Source organism: Lynx canadensis, chromosome X (genome assembly GCF_007474595.2).
Source record: "Lynx canadensis isolate LIC74 chromosome X, mLynCan4.pri.v2, whole genome shotgun sequence".
NCBI lineage: Eukaryota > Metazoa > Chordata > Mammalia > Carnivora > Felidae > Lynx > Lynx canadensis.
Genome location: NC_044321.2, coordinates 43,459,961 through 43,480,124, shown reverse-complemented (window position 1 = coordinate 43,480,124; position 20,164 = coordinate 43,459,961). Strand labels below are relative to the sequence as shown.

At 38.2% G+C, this 20,164-nt stretch overlaps 1 protein-coding gene across 1 annotated transcript in view; it reads left to right on the top strand.

Annotated features, from left to right (window-relative positions):
• SHROOM4 (shroom family member 4) overlaps positions 1–20,164 on the top strand; it is a 148,097-nt gene that overhangs the window by 2,230 nt on the left and 125,703 nt on the right. Inside the window, exon 3 of the mRNA XM_032592055.1 lies at positions 169–320. Coding sequence (XP_032447946.1) covers positions 169–320 — 152 coding nt within the window. The remainder of the gene's footprint in view (positions 1–168; positions 321–20,164) is intronic.

Sequence of the window (20,164 nt, the reverse complement as noted above, 5' to 3'; positions counted from 1 at the left end):
CTTCAGTAAGTAATGACCTGTGATGAGCTTCTTAACTGTTTCTTGGAGCTTCCTGGAGCCATCCCCCAGTACTACTTGAGGCTCAGAGGTTGGGAGGAACCAGGATGTCGAATTTTGGGTAAGGGGTCGTCTCACCACCTGCTATCTGTTTTGTTCTCTACAACACAGATTGAAGATGGGGGCAAGGCAGCCTTGTCCCAGAAGATGAAAGCCGGTGATGAACTGGTGAATATCAATGGCACTCCACTGTATGGATCCCGCCAAGAAGCCCTCATCCTCATCAAAGGCTCCTTCCGGATCCTCAAGCTGATAGTCAGGAGGTAAGGCACAGGGAGATTTTCTGTAAGGAACAGGGACCGCTGAGACCACTTGGTTGGTACTAAAGCCTCAATACAGTTATGTCTCTTATCAGTATCATCAGAGAAAGAGGTGTTTCTCATAAACCGAATTTTGCAGACAGCTGAAGCAGAGTGGCATAGGAGAAAAGGTCTTTGGTTCAACTCATGACACTGCCACATATTACCCATGTTACCTTAGTTCACATCGATGACACTACCCGTGTCATCTTGGTTAAACTTATTTCACATCTGCAAGACTTGGTCTCCCTATTTGCTACTGAGAGAACTAAATGACTCCATACACACCAAGAGCCTATCTAACCTGATGTTCTTCTGTACCCTTCATAACAGGCTGCCACTGCTCAATCACATAGATTTATTTCTTTTTCAAGTTTTTATTTAAATCAATGACACCTATTTAAAGAGACCCTACTACCAGCCATGATAGGCATTCTGGAAGCTGTGACAGCCTCTAAGATAGAAACGCTGCCCTTAAGGAATATATAGCCTGATAGGGGAGAAAAGACACACGTGTGACAAATTAATTAGCGATACATTTTTGAAAAAAAGCAATAAAGGAGATTTCACAGGGTGAAGGGTGATTGTCAAATGGATTGTTCAGACAGAACTTGCTACTATAATTCAAGAGAAAGTATTTCAGAAGAGATTGATAGGGTAAAAGTTCAGAGAGGAGGTGGAATTTGAGCTAAAGGTTAGGTAGAATTAGACAAATAAGACATCAGGAGGAGAAAGGCACTCAAGTAGAGTGGCATAAGCAGAAGGAAGGTAAAGACATATTTGAGCATAGTTATGCTGTTGCTACTACATATCTGGTTGTTGGTAAATTTTCCATATGGCTTCTCTTTCATTTTGCTGCTGTATCTTTGCTCTGTACTACTGGAGCTCATACTTCTCCCTTCTATTAGTTTCCTGCATCCTGTATACATGCCTGAGTTTCTCCATCTTAATTATTTTTTATTAAAAATATTTTAAGCCATCTTCCCATCATCATACCTCCCCTTCTGGCTACTGCCCCATCTTTCTCCTTTTGTTAATACTTAGTCTCTTAAAAGAAGAGTGTGTACTCACCACCTTCATCTACAGTTTGGCTTTCCACCCACCGCAGTCCGAATTGTGCCTCTAGAACCCCACTGAAACTACTCTGTCAAAAGCTACATATTACTTCCTAATTGTCAAAGTCAATGGATTATTTTCAGTCTTTATCATGTGTGACTGGCATATGACATTTGACATTGTTGCTCTGGATTATGTCCTCCTTGGTGAAATTCTCCTTTCTTGCTTGCACGACACATTTTCTTGTTCTTTTCCTACCTCTCAGCTCATTTTTTAAATATTTCTTTTTATTTCAAGTTTTTATTTAAATACCAATTAGTTAACATATATGGTAAAATTGGTTTAGGTGTAGAACTTGGTGATTCATCACTTACATACAACACCCAGCACTCATCACAAGTGCCCTCCTTAATACCCATCACCCATTTAGCCCATCCCCTGCCCACCTCCCTACATCAACTCTCAGTTTGTTCTTTACAGTTAAGAGTCTCTCATGGTTTGCTTTTTTTTTTTTTTTTAGAATTTCTTTCAAGAGTAATCAGATTTTTTTAACTTAAATTCAAATTAGTTAACATACAATATAATCTTGGCTTCTTGACTAGAACCCGGTGATTCATCTCTTACATACGACTCCCAGTGCTCATCCCAAAAAGTTCCCTCCTTAATGACCATCACCTATTTAACCCATCCCCCCACTCCATCTCCAGCAATCCTCAGTTTGTTCTCTGTATTTAAGAGTCTCTTATGGCTTGTCATCTTCTCTGTTTGACTGATGAATGGATAAAGATGTGGTACAAGGGATACAGGAGTACTGACGCATAGGGGCACTTGTACCCCAATGTTTATAGCAGCACTCTCAACAATAGCCAAATTATGGAAAGAGCCTAAATGTCCATCAACTGATGAATGGATAAAGAAATTGTGGTTTATATACACGATGGAGTACTACATGGCAATGAGAAAGAACAAAATATGGCCCTTTGTAGCAACGTGGATGGAACTGGAGAGTGTGATGCTAAGTGAAATAAGCCATACAGAGAAAGACAGATACCATATGTTTTCACTCTTATGTGGATCCTGAGAAACTTAACAGAAACCCATGGAGGAGGGGAAGGAAAAAAAAAAAGAGGTTAGAGTGGGAGAGAGCCAAAGCATAAGAGACTGTTGAAAACTGAGAACAAACTGAGGGTTGATGGGGGGTGGGATGGAGGGGAGGGTGGGTGATGGGTATTGAGGAGGGCACCTTTTGGGATGAGCACTGGGTGTTGTATGGAAACCAATTTGACAATAAATTTCATACATTGAAAAAATAAATAAAATAAATACATGAATCACTTGTTTAAAAAAAAGATGTGATATATATATATATACATACATATGTATGTATATATATATATATATATATATATATATATATATATAATGAAATACTATTTGACAATGAAAAATAATGAAATCTTGCCATTTGCAACAACTTGGATGGAACTCGAGTGTATTATGCTAAGCGAAATAAGTCAGCCATAGAAAGACAGATATCATATGATTTCACTCACATGTAGAATTTGATAAACGCAACAGATGAACATAGCGGGAGAAATCATTTGCTTTTTAACACCAGGCTCCTCTACTACCTGATCTTCCTCTGATCATCCATTAAATGTTGGTGTTTTCTCTAGTTCCACTCTTTCTAACTTCATTAATATACCATGGAAAACCTCACTCAGTTATAGAGCTTCAATTATCATTTATATGTATCTGTGACTATATCTCTTGAGCCCCAGACCCATAGAGTCAACTGCCTACTCGACATCTATACTTAAATATCTCAAAAGCATTTCAAGCACAATATGCTCAAAATCTAACATATAATCTTCTCCTCCCAAGCCGTTATCTCTGTGCCTGAGATCAACTATGCCCTCAACGAAACCAGAAACACAGAAGCCATCTGTAATTCTTCCACTGTTCTCATGCTGTACATCCAAGTGATTTATCTTGAGGGAATACATAAGGGAGAAAGGGTTTTAAGTTAGTAAGGGTGAGGTTACATAGGATCCCATTGATTTATTGGATAACTTGCTGGTACCTAAGATTAAGCTATCCCTGCTCACATACCTGGATAGGAAGGGACATGTTAATAAATGCCTTACACAACAGACACATTGTTACTGATTCAGTCTTGAATTGGTCAGGATTTACATTTTAGGTAAGGCTTCTTGGAGAGGTCGCTTGGTAGTTTTTCCTTTAGAGTCAGATCCATGTATGGCACTGCCTAGTTCCATCACGTGGGAAATAATAGTTCCTATATAATGGCACTGTTGTGATGATTATATAAGGCAATTTATATAAAATGCCTTTCATGTAGTGAATTCTCAAGGAATCTCATTCCCATTCCTTTCCCTGGGGTATAAAAGAAGCATAATTGGAGTAACTACGCATTATTAAATAAGGAGAACATCAGAACTCTAGTGTGCTTTGCAGCCTAACCTTCAAAGCACAAAATTCACAGGGAAATCATTAGGGGTGACAAAGATGTGAACATGAAATAGAGGTCCCTGTGAGATACTGGTTATACATAGATACCAGCACTTGGAGGGAGTGTAGATACCATCCATGGTGGCTTCTGAGTCAGTCCTAAAAATGAGAGTATCTGGGTGTGTCACCTACTCAATCTCTCCTGGTGAGTTCCATGTTCTCTTTGTTCCTGCTGTAGCAACATCTCAGGAATGGTTGTAATACTGGCTTTGGAGATAGTAGGGCCCTTTGGTTTTCATGGTGTGGCAGGTCCTATGGCTCCCAGAACCTACTCTGTCTACCCTTTCAGCCTCCCATCTCAGCCGCCTATTGGAGGAGGGGCTCAATGACATAATTTATTAGGTGATGCTGCCCTCTTGTGGAAAACTGAACCTTCATGTATGGATTACCCCAGGAATGGTATAGGGCATTTATTTATTCCCCCTTTCTTAGTCCAAATGATTTCTTGGATTTATGAAGGAACTCTTAGCACATAAAAGAAATGTTATCTCCCTGGGATTTAATATTTAGCCTAGTGTTTTATACTAAAGTAGAAAAACTTTGGTTTGAGTAAGCAATCAACTGGCAAAGATTCAACACTCAGCTTTAGGTCTGTACTTGAGCCCTTTGGGATGAATATAATGAGAAAGAAGAACTTTAGAAAATGGCCTATTTTACCTCCTTCTAATCAGTCCATTTTCCAAATAAGGCCAAATAAATTTTCCAAATAAATGACCATGTCATTTATCTATTTGGAAACAAAACAAAACAGGAACAATAACCATATAATCATGTTGGTCCCAAGAGATTTATTTTGCATTTATATTTATATCCTTATATTTAAGTATTTTATATTCATGAGACATATTTTTACATCCAAATATTTAAATAAATAACTATTGGCAATACAAGAAGAAAACTTACAGAAATGTCTTTATGGAAGACTTCCCACAATTTAGCTATGACATATAAAGTAAGTAAAAATAAGTACTTAGAATATATGAAAAACATAATTCATCAGATTTAATTAATACCAAAAATTATATTTGATGGACAGTGAATATACCCTCTTTTCAAATATCCAGAGAACATTTTTTAAATGATCATATGGTATACAACAAAGAAAATCTTTGCATACGGTTACAAGTAGAAATCATACTTGCCCTGTTCTCTGATGATAATGTAAAACTTCTACAAATTTAGAAACAAAGCTAAACAAAAGTCTTCCATTGCTATAATATTTCAGAACACATTTATATGCAAGTATTAGACAAAAGAAACACTAGCTTCTAGTGACTAATAAAAAAAAACAAAAATGAGATCAGGACTTATAAAAACTTTGAGAGCAATATTCAGAAGTAAATTCATAACCTTAAATATTTCATTATTAAAAATGAAGAATGAAATTACATGATTAAGAATCCAATATAATATTAAGCCAAGGGCTATGTTGTTTTTATGGGGAGATGAATTAAGTAGATAAGCCTCCAGCAAATTTAATTAAGAAAACAAAGATAAATTATAAATAAAATTTAAATGATAAATGGAATATAACAACAAATACAAAGAAGTTTTCTTAAATTATAGGAAACTACTGTAATTTTACCTCAATAAATTTGAAAATCTCACCAAGTTTGAAATATAAAATGTTAAACACCAAGCATTAGTAAGAAATTCAAAACTTAAATGGGCCTGCAACTGTAGAAACCTTGAAAACAATTATCAAAGAGAAACTACCAACAATACTTTAGGGCCACATGTTTTTTTTCTTCACATTTTCTAGGAATAGCCAATTCTATAACAGTATTATAGAATTGTTATAGAACACTGTTATAGAAATGAAAATCTTACAGAGTTATTCACATTGATTTTGAAACTAGCATCATTCTAATACCAATATCTGATGGACGGTTCCAAAAAGAATATTCTCTTCAGTTTGTAAGCTTAGATACAAAACCTATAAATGAATTTTATCAAATCTATTTCAATAAAATTGCACAATAACAATTCATAGCAAATGTTAAAAGGTAATTTTTTTTAAAGGTAAAAATCTTAACTCATAATGATATAAAAATGAACATATGTTAAAGATTTTATTGAGGAAATTGTAAGGTGTTACAACGAGCTCAAAGGATAAGTCAAAGAAGCACAAATTTAATTTAAAACAACAATAGACCAGAATAACCAATTAGGAGCTATAAGGAGAAATATATTCCATTCATGATAGCAACCAAACACAAAAAATTCTTAGGAATGGCCTTAATAATAAATATGTATGACAGAAAGAGGATGTATATGGTAAAAATTATAGAACTATACAGAATGAGAAAATGTGTATAAGTAATTTTTGATCATGTGGGTAAAGTCTCAGGGCATTGTATTAAATGATAAAATAAAAAAGCCAAGACACAATTTAATGGACAGTGTGTTCATATGCCCTGATTTAGGCATGCTCTCTATACACAACTTCCAAAGCATTATTCCTCCACCCTCATGCAGAATCTCTTCACTTTTGAAATCCAAATATGCAGGCTTTGGCATTTTCCTTTCCCTACCACTGGCATCTATCAGCCTCCAGGTCATTCTCCCACTTCCATTTTATACTTTGGCACCTGCTTCACCATCATCTTCCCTACCTCAATTCATACTGTCATACTGAAAGATTTCATTGTCCTTGTAAAGGATCACAAATTTTAGTTTTATGAGTCTTTGATTATAACTTCAGCAATGAACTCTCTATAGCAGGAGCTTCCTCCTCCTGGAGGAGGACCTTGGTACTATGGACCTTGCCAATCTTTCAGTCAACATGTATTAATTGAATGTCTAACTTATGCTAGAATCTGGAGAATCAATCATGAATAACATAGGTATGGTCTCTGTTCTCATGGCCTCTGAAACTTTCCAGTCTTTCTGACAGGGTTCCTTGAATCACAGGACAAAGAAAGTCAGTTGAGTCCCATTATCTTAGTATCCTCAAGGATGACACATAACTAGAAGCGTTCTAGATGCATAAAAGAGAAGTTAACTTATTGCATACAATGGATGCTTTGGGGCTGTGATTCTTGCTGGTGAACATCACTTAAGAACAGATTATTAAAATGCAGATTATTGGGTACCACCAGAGACCTACTGACTCAAAACTCTGGGGCATGGTGCCAAGCAATGTGTTTTAACAAAGCTTTCCAGGTGAAAAGCATATAGTTTGAGAACGACTGCCTCAAGGCATTAAAGGATTAATTAAAGGATTTTCAGGAATCTGTTGTGAAAGACTAAATTCACCTTTCTGATAACAATCTCTTCTTTTAGCTTTCTCATACTCCATTCTCTTCACAGCTACTTTTTAATATCATCAAAGTCTCAAATATCATTTTCTCCTATTCTTCCAGTCTCCTATAATCACCATGGCCCATGACTCTCCTTACTCTACTCACTGAATCTGAGCATCTTCATTCATTCATGGTTTTAACTACCACCTCTGTGCTCATAACTGTATCTCTAGTTCTAATCTGTCTCCAAAATTCATATGTACAGTAGCCTGGTAAAAATATCCATGGGAAAACCCAACAGTAAATGCATTGCAATGTGTACAAATCTGAATTCATTATCTAGCTTATAAAACTCTCCTTCCAATAGCATTTGGTGATACTTTCATCCACCTAGTCATCTAAGTGAGAAACCCAAGTCGTTCTTGACTTCTTCTCTCCTCACTAAGCCATGTTAATTTTACCTTCCAGATGCTTCTATAATTTATCCTCTTCTCATCATTTCCATTACTTTTGCCCTGGTTCAGGCCCTCATTATCTTACCCTTGGACTTTTTCAGTAGCCTCTCAGCTATCTCAGATCTGTCTGCCAAAGTGTTGCCACAGAGATATATCTAAAATACAGATTCAATTATATCAATCCCCTGCTGAAAACTTGTCAGTGGTCGTCATTGCCCAAAGGCATGGTGTGTGTGTGTGCGTATGTGTGTGTGTGTGTGTGTGTGAGCCTATGGTATATATATACTCACCATGGTATATATATTTTATAGCTTCATCCCTACCCTTACCTACAACTTCATCTGTCATTCCTTATATTTTATTTTAGAGCAATAACATTGCCCAAGAATTTCATGCTGTTTATCAATTCTGTGACTGTGTTCATTCTCTGCTTTTTACTTGGAGCCTACTTTCCCCTTTCTTTGCTTACTTAATGCCTTCATATTAACATTCTTTAAGACTCAGCTCTGGGGTTAATGTTTATAGGATACTTTCTTTAATGCCTTGGGTTAAGTTAGGTGGCCTTCTTCTGACTCCCAGAGAACCATAGAACTCTAGCTTTTATCACATTGTATTGAAATAATTTGTTTCTGTATTAATCTTCCACATTAGACTAGACAGGGGTAGGCACACTTTAGCCCATGGGCTAATTCTGGCCCACTACCTGTTTTTGAGTGGTCTGCTAGCCATGAGTGTTTTTTAAAAATATATTTTTAAATGGTTGGGAAGAAAAAAAACAAAAGAAAAATAGCATTTCATGACATGAAAATTATATGAAAGTCAAATTTCAGTGTCCATAAATAAAGTTTTATTGGAACAAAACTATGCCTATTCAACAACAGCACAATTTAGTAGTTCTGATTGAAACTCTATGACCTGAAAAGTCTAAAAGTGCTTTTTATGTGGGCCTCTACAGATAAAACATTTTGCCAACTCTTGGGGGCATGAGAGAAGGCACTGCTTTGTATGTATTGTTGTATCCCTAGCATCTAATATATGTATGGCCCATCGGAAGGATTCAGAATTTTTTATTTATACATCTTGACATAGGGAAGCAGAGAATATAAGTAACTGGTCCACTTGGTAGTTATATTGTCATGGTCACCTGAACTGGCAGGTAAGATTGTATTCAGTCTCTTGTGAGTATGCTTATTTGTGACTCTTGTTTTTCAGTAACTGATCAGCTCTAGACATACTGATCAAAAAACAAACAAAAAATCTAGTTTTTGTCCTGAAAACCTGATGTCCAGATCTTAGGTCAACATGAATATGAAAAGGAACTATCATATTTTGGGGCTTTGTCCAGTCTACCTGCCAACTTCCCTAGTTACCTCTCTCTGTTGTTTTCATTATACCCATGTGATCTACAATTAAATGGAAGCTGTTAAACTGTTAAAACTGATTAAAACTGTAATTATCCTGTTGTGTATTAATATACCAGGGATATGCTGCCTAACTAAAGCCAATAGGCATGTCCCAGCTCTGTGTCTTCCCACTGTTCCACTAAAGCCAGTGGGCATGACCTGGTCCTACAGTCTTGCTCTGCCTTGTTAAAGCCAGTGGGCATGTGTAGTCCACACAGGAGAAACCCCTTGATCTCCTGGATATTATGGCCAGGGGCCTTGCATCTCTATGTCAATAAGACTGAAAAATTCAGAGACGCAGTTCTTGGCAGGCTACCACTACCAGGGCATTGCACAGGCAGCAGGCACACCCTGAGTCTTCCCGTGAAAAAGGCCTATTTACTTGTCCTGGAGCTTCAACCTTAGGGATAGGTGTCAGGTTTCCCATACATATAGAGGCTAAGGAGATACTCTTAGGGAACATAGGCTGGGGAATGCCATATTTGCCTTGTGACACTTTGCTGGTGCCCTCCAGAAAGGTGCTTGTACATTGTTCAGAGCCCTGATTTTTACAACTGTTGCCTAGGGGAAACCTCCAGATTGCTGGGACAGGCCAGCAAGGATTATGACTGCAGTCCCACATGCCTGTATATATTTGCATACATTAAAACCTGCTGCCTGAGGGGCTGACTTCCAATCAGCCTGAAACTAGGTGCTGATTGAGAGGACAGATCTTGGCATACCCTCAAAAACTGGCAACTATTAAGAATAAATCAGGCTAGTTAAATAATCACAAACATTTCAGAGACAACTAAAAGCAAGGGCAAAGTTAAATGATAAGGTTTATCACCTACACAGGCTGCTCCTCTAAGGCTGGGAGATAGAGCTGTTTCACCTAATACATAGAAACAAACAGACAGTCAAGCAAAATGAGGAAACAGAAAAATATGTTCCAAGCAAACTAACAAGATAAAACCTCAAAAAGAAATCTTAATAAAATAGACATAAGTAATTTACTTGATAAAGAGCTTAAAGTGATAGTCATAAAGATGTTCACCAAACTTTTAAAGAACAATGGATAAACACAAGAACTTCAACAAAGAGATAGAAAATATGAGAATGTATCAAAAAAGTCACAGAGCTGAAGAATACAATAACTGAACTGAAAAGTACACTAGAGGAGTTCAATGGCAGACTAGATTAAGCAGAAGAAAGTATCAGTGATCTGGAAAACAGGGCAGTAGAATTCACCCAAACGGAACAGTGAAAAGAAGAACTTTAGAAAGTGAAGATTACTTAAAGGACTTATGGGGAAACACCAACCAAAATAACATTTACATTATAGGGGTTCCAGAAGGAGAAGAGAGAGAGAAAGGGGCAGAAAACTTATTTGAACAAATAATGGCCAAAAACCTCCCTAACCTGAAGAAGGAAATAGACATCCAGATACAGAGAGCCCAGAGAGTTTGAAATAAAATGAACCCCAAAGATCCACACCAAGACACATTATAATGAAAATGTCAAAATTTAAAGAGAAAATAGTAAAAGCAGCAAGAAAAAAAAACTTTCACACACAAGGAAACCCCCATAAGGCTATCAGCAGATTTTTCAGCAGAAAGTTTGCAGACTAGAAGAGAGTGGCATGATATATCCAAAGTGCTGAAAGGAAAAAACTTCCAACAAACAATATTCTATCTGGTAAGGTTATCGTGGAGAATTGAAGGAGAGGTAGGGTTTTCTAGACAAATAAAAGCTAAAGGAGTACATTACCACTAAACTGGTCTTATAAGAAAGTTTAAGGGACTTCTTTAAACTGAAAAAAAAAGGTACTAATTAGTAATGAGAAAATTTATAAAAGTAAAAATCTTATTGGTAAAAGTAAATATATAGTAAAGGTAGTGAATTAATCACTTATACATCACTTAATATGAAGATTAAAACAAAAAAGGAGTAAAATAATGATGGCTAAAATAATTAGCAAAGAGACACAAAATAAAAATATGTAAAATGTAACATCAAAAATATAAAATGGGGGGATGGAATAAAAAGGTAGAGCTTTAGAATATGTTCAAACTGAACTTGCTATCAACTTACAATTGACCACTTTATATATATAGGCTATTACATGTGAGATTCATAGTAATTACAAAATAAAAACCTATAGTTGATACACAAAAGATGAGAAAGGAATATAAGCATAACACTAAACAAAGCCATCAAACCACAGGGGAAGAGAGCAAGAGAAAACTAATGATGAGAAAGGAACTAAATAGGCAGAAAACAATTAACAAAATGGCGGTAAATATATACTTTACTTTAAATATAAATGGACTAAATTCTCCAAGAAGATATAGAGTGGCTGAATGGATTTAGAAAACAAGACAAATTTATATGTTGCCTACAGGAGACTCACATCAGATGTAAGGACACACATAGATTGAAAGTGAAGGGTTAACAGACTCTTAACTATAGAGAACAAACTGATGGTTACCAGAAGGGAGGTGGATGGGGAGATCAGTGAAACAGGTGGTGGGGATTAATGAGTGCACTTGTCAATGAGCATTAGGTGATGTATGCAGTTGTTGAATCACTATATTGTACACCTGAAACTAATATAACACTGTTAACTATATTGGAATTATTTTTTTTAATTTTTAAAAATTTAAAAAAAAAGTGAAAGGATAGAAAAAGATTTTTCATGCAAATAGGAATCAAAAGAAAGCTGGGTTAGCTATACTTATATCAGACAAGATAAATTTTAAAACCAAATAGTTAATAAAAGACAAAGATGGGCATTATATTATGGAATAGAGATCACTTCAACAAGAAGAGAAATAAAATTTGTAAATATTTATGTACCCAACATAGGAGTGCATAAATATAAAGCAAACATTAACAGACCAGAAGGGAGAAATTGACAATACTACAATAATAGTAGGGGACATTAATATCCCACTTACATTAATGGATAGATCATCCAGATGAAAATCAATAAGGAAACATCGGCTTTAAATGACAAATGATAGCAGATGGACTTAATAGATATATCCAGAACATTCCATCCAAAATCACCAGAATACACATTGTTCACAAGTACACATGGAACATTATCCAAAATAGATATGTTAAACCACAAAACATGTCTCGATAAATTTAAGATTGAAATCATATCAAACATCTCTTCCAATAGCAATGGTATGAAAGTAGAAATCAATTACAAGAAGAAAACTATAAAAGTCACACATATATGTATATTAAACAATGTGTACTGAACAACTGATGGGTCAATGAAAGAATCAAAGGAGAAATAAAATATCTTGAGACAAATGAAATTGAAATACAACATAGAAAAATCTATGGGATGCAGCAAAATCAGTTGTAAGGGAAGTTCATAGAGATAAAGGCCTACTTCAAGAAACAAGAAAAAATTTAAATCTAGCAGTACACATAAAGAAACTAGAAAAAAGAACAAATGGGGAACCTGGGTTTCTCAGTTGGCTAAACCTCTGACTTTAGCTTAGGTCATGATCTCACAGTTCGTGAGTTTGAGCCCCGTGTCAGTTTCTGTGCTGACAGCTCAGAGCCTGGAGCCTGCTTCAGATTCTGTGTATCCCTCTATCTCTGCCCCTCCCCTGCCTTCTCTCTCTCTCTCTCTCTCTCTCTCTCTCTCTCTCTCTCTCTCTCAAAAAATAAAAAAAAACATTAAAATTGTTTTAGGAAAAAAAAAGAACAAATGAAACTTGAAGTTAGTAGAAGGAAGGAAATAATAAAGATCAGAGACGAAATAAAGACTAAAAAGACACTACAAAAGATCAGTGAAACTGAGAGTTGATTATTTGAAAAGATAAAATTGATAAACCTTTAGCTAGATTAAGAAAAAAATAAGGGCTCACATAAATAAAATCAGAAATAAAAAAGAAATTACAACTGATACCACAGAAATACAAAGGGTCATACTAGACTACAATGAACAATTATACATTAACAAATTGAACAACCTAGATGAAATGGATAAACTCCTAGAAACATAAAATCTTCCAAGATTGAATCATGAAGAAATAAAAAATCTGAAGAGACTTGTTACTAGTGGGGAGTAAAATAATCAAACAGTAATAAAAACAGTAATCAAAAGCCTCCCAACAAACAAACTCCAGGACCAGCTGGCTTCACTGATGAATTACACCAAACATTTAAAGAAGATTTGATACATATCTTACTCAGACTCTTCCAAAAATTTTAAAAGGAAGGAGTGCTTTCAAACTCTTTTTATGAGGCCAGCATTATCCTGATAACAAAGCCAGATAAGGACACCACACACAAAAAAATAAACCTACAGGCTAATATTCCTGATAAAGATCAATGCCTTAACTCTCAACAAAATATTAGCAAACTGAACTCTACAATAAAAGGATCCTACATCATGATCAAGTGGGATTTATACTAAGGATGCAAGGATGGTTCAGCAAATCTGAAAATCAATCAATGTGATACAACACATTAAGAAAGTGAAGGGGAAGGGGCCAAGATGACAGAACAGCATGAAGTCTTGTTTTCCTCTCTTGTCCCTGAATTACAGCCAGATCAACACTAAACCATCCTGCACATCTAGAAAACTGATTTGAGGATTAACACAACAATCTACACAACATGAACCACAGAACTCAGCAGGTACGCGGTGAAGAGAGGTGAACTGTGGGAGACAGGAGCCACAGAGTGCACGGAGCTGTTTTTGCTTGCAGAGAGGGGACAGAGATGGGGGAAAGTATGGGAAAAGCACCCCCTAAAGCACCTGGAGAGAAAGTGGAAAAGTGGAAACAGTCACAGGGACTGAACAAAAAAGGGAGAAAGGATAAAGGAGAGGGTTTAAATTCCATTAAGACTCCATAAACAGGGGGGGCACAGAGTCTGAAACTCTGCAGCTCGATACCTGGTGATGCTCTGGTGAGAAGGACAAATCCTCAGGAGCAGAGAGCGAGGTCTGAAGGGTCACACAGGGAGAGACTCTTCCCCTGCTGGGAGGACATTTGGTAGAGGCGGTGCAGCCACCCCACAGGAAAAGGTCCCAAGGGACCCCAGAGAACAACCACATTCACTGGTAATGGAAAAAAGACATTAAGGGTGAAGCCTGGTGCCAGATGTGTGTTGTGATTTACCATAATCCCAGAAACGTTGCTGCTACATGATCATGTGTACTTTTTTCTGGGGTGAGCTGGGACCCAGCCACAGTCTCTGGGCATCTGCAGCAGCATGGTTCTGCAAAGGTTCCTGGTGGTGTGCAGACACCCAGCCACTGCTCGGTGAGACCCTCCCCCAGATGGTCTGAGCAGGTCAAAGCCTCAGTCCCTCAGAAGTGAGGGGTTGGAAAACACAGCTGCATCTGAGATAAAACTCAGGAGGGAGGTGCCTCCTGGAATCCTGGTAGCCTGGTCACAGATAATATAAAAGTAGGGAGTGGATGGAAGCCAGAGACAAAGGAGGGATACAGATTGCTGCTCAGGGAGAACAGATTTCGGATACTAGAGACTGAGTAGCTGGATGATGCCATTTTCACCCCTCCCACGCGTGCGCATACACACCTACAAGCACCACAACAATCCGCCACGGTAAGCTAAGCAGTGCCATCTACTGGAGAGTGAAGCTATTGCACTAAGCCCCGCCCAACTGGGCCAACCTCGCTCTTCATGAACACCACAAGTCTCTCTGCCTGCTTAGTTTACAGACTATAAAGTGCTTCACAGTTTAACATCTAGGGGAAACTGATGTAATTTCAATAGTACTTCAGTCTGTTCGCTGGTCCATCTATTCAATTTTTTTCTTCTTTTTTTTCCTTTTCTTATTCTTGTATACAGAAAGAGAAAAATATTTTTATATTCAATTTTTATTAAAATATTTTTCTTTTTTTATACTATATTTTTTACTTTATGGTAATTTTTTCAAATTCTATTTTACTTCCATCATGTCATCTTATTCTATTTCATTGTAATCATTTTTTCAAATTTTCAAATGTTTTCCTTATTTTTTCTTTTTCCTTTTTCTTTTTCTTCTTTTCTCTTCTTTCCCTTTTTTCTATAATCTATCAAGCTCCTATCAACCAGACAAAAACACACCTAGGATCTAGCATCGTTATTTGATTATTTTGTGTGTTGTTTTTAATTAGTTAATTTTATTTTTATTACCTTATTAATTCCTTTTCTTCCTTCAAAATGATGAAATGAAGGAATTCACCCCAAAAAGAAAGACCAGGAAGAAATGACAGCCAGGGACTTAATACAAGCAAGATGTCTGAACCAGAATTTAAAATCACAATAACAATACTAGCTGGAATTAAAAAATAGATTATAATCCCTTTTTGCGGAGATAAAATAAGTAAAAGCTAGTCAGGATGAAATAAAAAATGCTATCACTGAGCTGAAATCACTAATGGTTGCCAAGGCAGCAAGGATGGATGAGACAGAGCAGCGAATCAGCGATATAGAGGATAAACTTATGGAGAATAATGAAGCAGAAAACAAGAGGGAGACTAAGGCTAAAGAGCACAACTTAAGAATTAGAGAAATCAGTCACTCATTAAAAAGGAACAACATCAGAATCATAGGGGACCCAGGGGATGAAGAGAGAGAAAAGGGGGTAGAGGTGTTATGTGAGCAAATCATAATGGAAAACTTTACTAACCAGGGGAAAGACACAGACATCAGAATCCAGGAAGCACAGAGGACTACCATAAGATTCAACCAAAAATGACCATCAAGGCATAACATAGTCAAATTCACAAAATACTCAGGCAAGGAAAGAATCATGAAAGCAGCAAGGGGGAAAAAAGCCCTTAACCTACAAGGGAAGACAGATCAGGTTTGCAGCAGACCTATCCACAGAAACTTCGCAGGCTACAAAACAGTGGCAGGATATATTCAATGTGCTGAATTAGAGAAAAATTTGCAGCCAAGAATTCTTTATCCAGCAAGCCTGTCATTTAAAATAGAAGAGATATTGGCCTGTAGTTCTCCTTTTTTACTGGGTCTCTGTCTGGTTTAGGAATCAAAGTAATACTGGCTTCATAGAATGAGTCTGGAAGTTTTCCTTCCCTTTCTATTTCTTGGAATAGCTTGAGAAGGATAGGTATTATCTCTGCTTTAAATGTCTGGTAGAACTCCCCTGGGAAGCCATCTGGTCCTGGACTCTTACTTGTTGGGAGATTTTTGATAACCGATTCAATTTCTTCGCTGGTTATGGGTCTGTTCAAGCTTTCTATTTCCTCCTGATTGAGTTTTGGAAGAGTGTGGGTGTTCAGGAATGTGTCCATTTCTTCCAGGTTGTCCAATTTGTTGGCATATAATTTTTCATAGTATTCCCTGATAATTGTTTGTATCTCTGAGGGATTGGTTGTAATAATTCCATTTTCATTCATGATTTTATCTATTTGGGTCATCTCCCTTTTCTTTTTGAGAAGCCTGGCTAGAGGTTTGTCAATTTTGTTTATTTTTTCAAAAACCCAACTCTTGGTTTCGTTGATCTGCTCTACAGTTTTTTTAGATTCTATATTGTTTATTTCTGCTCTGATCTTTATTATTTCTCTTCTTCTGCTGGGTTTAGGCTGCCTTTGCTGTTCTGCTTCTATTTCCTTTAGGTGTGCTGTTAGATTTTGTATTTGGGATTTTTCTTGTTTCTTGAGATAGGCCTGGATTGCAATGTATTTTCCTCTCAGGACTGCCTTCGCTGCGTCCCAAAGCGTTTGGATTGTTGTATTTTCATTTTCGTTTGTTTCCATATATTTTTTGATTTCTTCTCTAATGGCCTGGTTGACCCACTCATTCATTAGTAGGGTATTCTTTAACCTCCATGCTTTTGGAGGTTTTCCAGACTTTTTCCTGTGGTTGATTTCAAGCTTCATAGCATTGTGGTCTGAAAGTATGCATGGTATAATTTCAATTCTTGTAAACTTATGAAGGGCTGTTTTGTGACCCAGTATATGATCTATCTTGCAGAATGTTCCATGTGCACTCGAGAAGAAAGTATATTCTGTTGCTTTGGGATGCAGAGTTCTAAATATATCTGTCAAGTCCATCTGATCCAATGTCTCATTCAGGGCCCTTGTTTCTTTATTGACCGTGTGTCTAGATGATCTATCCATTTCTGTAAGTGGGGTGTTAAAGTCCCCTGCAATTACCACATTCTTATCAATAAGGTTGCTTCTGTTTATGAGTAATTGTTTTATATATTTGGGGGCTCCCGTATTCGGCGCATAGACATTTATAATTGTTAGCTCTTCCTGATGGATAGACCCTGTAACTATTATATAATGTCCTTCTTCATCTCTTGTTACAGCCTTTAATTTAAAGTCTAGTTTGTCTGATATAAGTATGGCTACTCCAGCTTTCTTTTGGCTTCCAGTAGCATGATAAATAGTTCTCCATCCCCTCACTCTGAATCTAAAGGTGTCCTCAGGTCTAAAATGAGTCTCTTGTAGACAGCAAATAGATGGGTCTTGTTTTTTTATCCATTCTGATACCCTATGTCTTTTGGTTGGCGCATTTAATCCATTTACATTCAGTGTTATTATAGAAAGATACGGGTTTAGAGTCATTGTGATGTCTGCATGTTTTATGCTTGTAGTGATGTCTCTGGTACTTTGTCTCACAGGGTCCCCCTTAGGATCTCTTGTAGGGCTGGTTTAGTGGTGACAAATTCCTTCAGTTTTTGTTTGTTTGGGAAGACCTTTATCTCTCCTTCTATTCTAAATGACAGACTTGCTGGATAAAGGATTCTCGGCTGCATATTTTTTCTGTCTAGCATACTGAAAATCTCGTGCCAATTCTTTCTGGCCTGCCAAGTTTCAAAAGAGAGATCAGTCACAAGTCTTATAGGTCTCCCTTTATATGTGAGGGCACGTTTACCCCTTGCTGCTTTCAGAATTTTCTCTTTATCCTTGTATTTTGCCAGTTTCACTATGATATGTTGTGCAGAAGATCGATTCAAGTTACGTCTGAAGGGAGTTCTCTGTGCCTCTTGGATTTCAATGCCTTTTTCCTTCCCCAGTTCAGGGAAGTTCTCAGCTATTATTTCTTCAAGTACCCCTTCAGCACCTTTCCCTCTCTCTTCCTCCTCTGGGATACCAATTATGCGTATATTATTTCTTTTTAGTGTATCACTTAGTTCTCTAATTTTCCCCTCATACTCCTGGATTTTTTTCTCTCTCTTTTTCTCAGCTTCCTCTTTTTCCATAACTTTATCTTCTAGTTCACCTATTCTCTCCTCTGCCTCTTCCATCCGAGCCGTGGTGGTTTGCATTTTGTTTTGCATTTCATTTAAAGCGTTTTTCAGCTCCTCGTGACTGTTCCTTAGTCCCTTGATCTCTGTAGCAAGAGATTCTCTGCTGTCCTGTATACTGTTTTCCAGCCCAGCGATTAATTTTATGACTATTATTCTAAATTCACTTTCTGTTATATTATTTAAATCCTTTTTGATCCGCTCATTAGCTGTTGTTATTTCCTGGAGATTCTTCTGAGGGGAATTCTTCTGCTTGGTCATTTTGGATAGTCCCTGGTGTGGTGAGGACCTGCAGGGCACTTCCCCTGTGCTGTGGTGTATAACTGGAGTTGGTGGGCGGGGCCGCAGTCAGTCCTGATGTCTGCCCCCAGCCCACCGCTGGGGCCACAGTCAGACTGGTGTGTGCCTTCTCCTCCCCTCTCCTAGGGGCGGGATTCACTGTGGGGTGGCGTGGCCCGTCTGGGCTACTTGCACACTGCCAGGCTTGTGATGCTGGGGATCTGGCGTATTAGCTGGGGTGGGAAGGCAAGGTTCACAGCGGGAGGGGGGGCAGGCTTAGCTCGCTTCTCCTTAGGTGATCCACTTCAGGAGGGGCCCTGTGGCAGCTGGAGGGAGTCAGATCCGCTGCCAGAGGTTTGGCTCCGCAGAAGCACAGAGTTGGGTGTTCGCGCGGAGCCAGCAATTTCCCTGGCCGGAACCGGTTCCCTTTGGGATTTTGGCTGGGGGATGGGCGGGGGGAGATGGCGCTGGTGAGCGCCTTTGTTCCCCGCCAAACTGAGCTCTGTCGTCCGGGGGCTCCGCAGCTCACCCTCCCTTTGTCCTCCAGCCTTCCCGCTTTCCGAGCAGAGCTGTTAACTTATGACCTCCCAGACGCTAAGTCGCGCTTGCTGTCGGAACACAGTCCGTCAGGCCCCTCCGCTTTTGCAAGCCGGACTCGGGGGCTCTGCTTGGCTGGCGAGCCCCCCCTCTGCCCCGGCTCCCTCCCGCCAGTCCGTGGAGCGCGCACCGCCTCGCCGCCCTTCCTACCCTCTTCCGTGGGCCTCTCGTCTGCACTTGGGTCTGGTGACTCCATTCTGCTAATCCTCTGGCGGTTTTCTGGGTTATTTAGGCAGGTGTAGGTGGAATCTAAGTGATCAGCAGGACGCGCGGTGAGCCCAGCGTCCTCCTACGCCGCCATCTTCCTGTCGAGCCTTCCCTTATGCCTTTTAAAAGCTTGTGTGCTCTGCACCTGCAAGCACTGCTGTATTAAAGGAGAATCATATAGTGTTCAGGGCCTGGCCCTTCAGGAGGTTTTTTTGGGGGGGGATTGTTACATATTCTCTGTTGTTGTGACTTTGGTCATTTTATTACCCTACTTGTAGGAATATTTTGGACCCTCCACAAGATGTGCTTTGATTTGTTCCTTGGAGTAGCTCTGTAAAGGAAAACAGATAGACAAACAGGAGACAAAAACATGCAAACACACAAACAAATAACACAAACAAATAAAAACAAAAATCTAAAGACTAAAAACAAAAAACCCAAAATCACAGACTACAAGTAAAGAAGAGGGTGGAGGAGGTACTGAGGGAAGAGCACATACAAAGAGAAATGACAACAATGGGGCGGGGGATAAACGTTGATTAGGCAGTTGATTATTCAGAAAGACTAAAAGGCTTAATCCAGAGAGAGAGAAAGGAAAATAAAGAAGGAGGCAGGGAAAAATGAAACGAAGATATAATTACCCATAAAGAGAAACTATATGGCTTGATTATTCCATAAAGAGATAAAGGAGTGTAAAGAAGTATAGAACATGTATCAAGGCAATGGATTAAATATGTGTGTTTAGACAGACCAATAGCCAGAGTAACCAGCCTAGGGGAGGGAAGAGATAA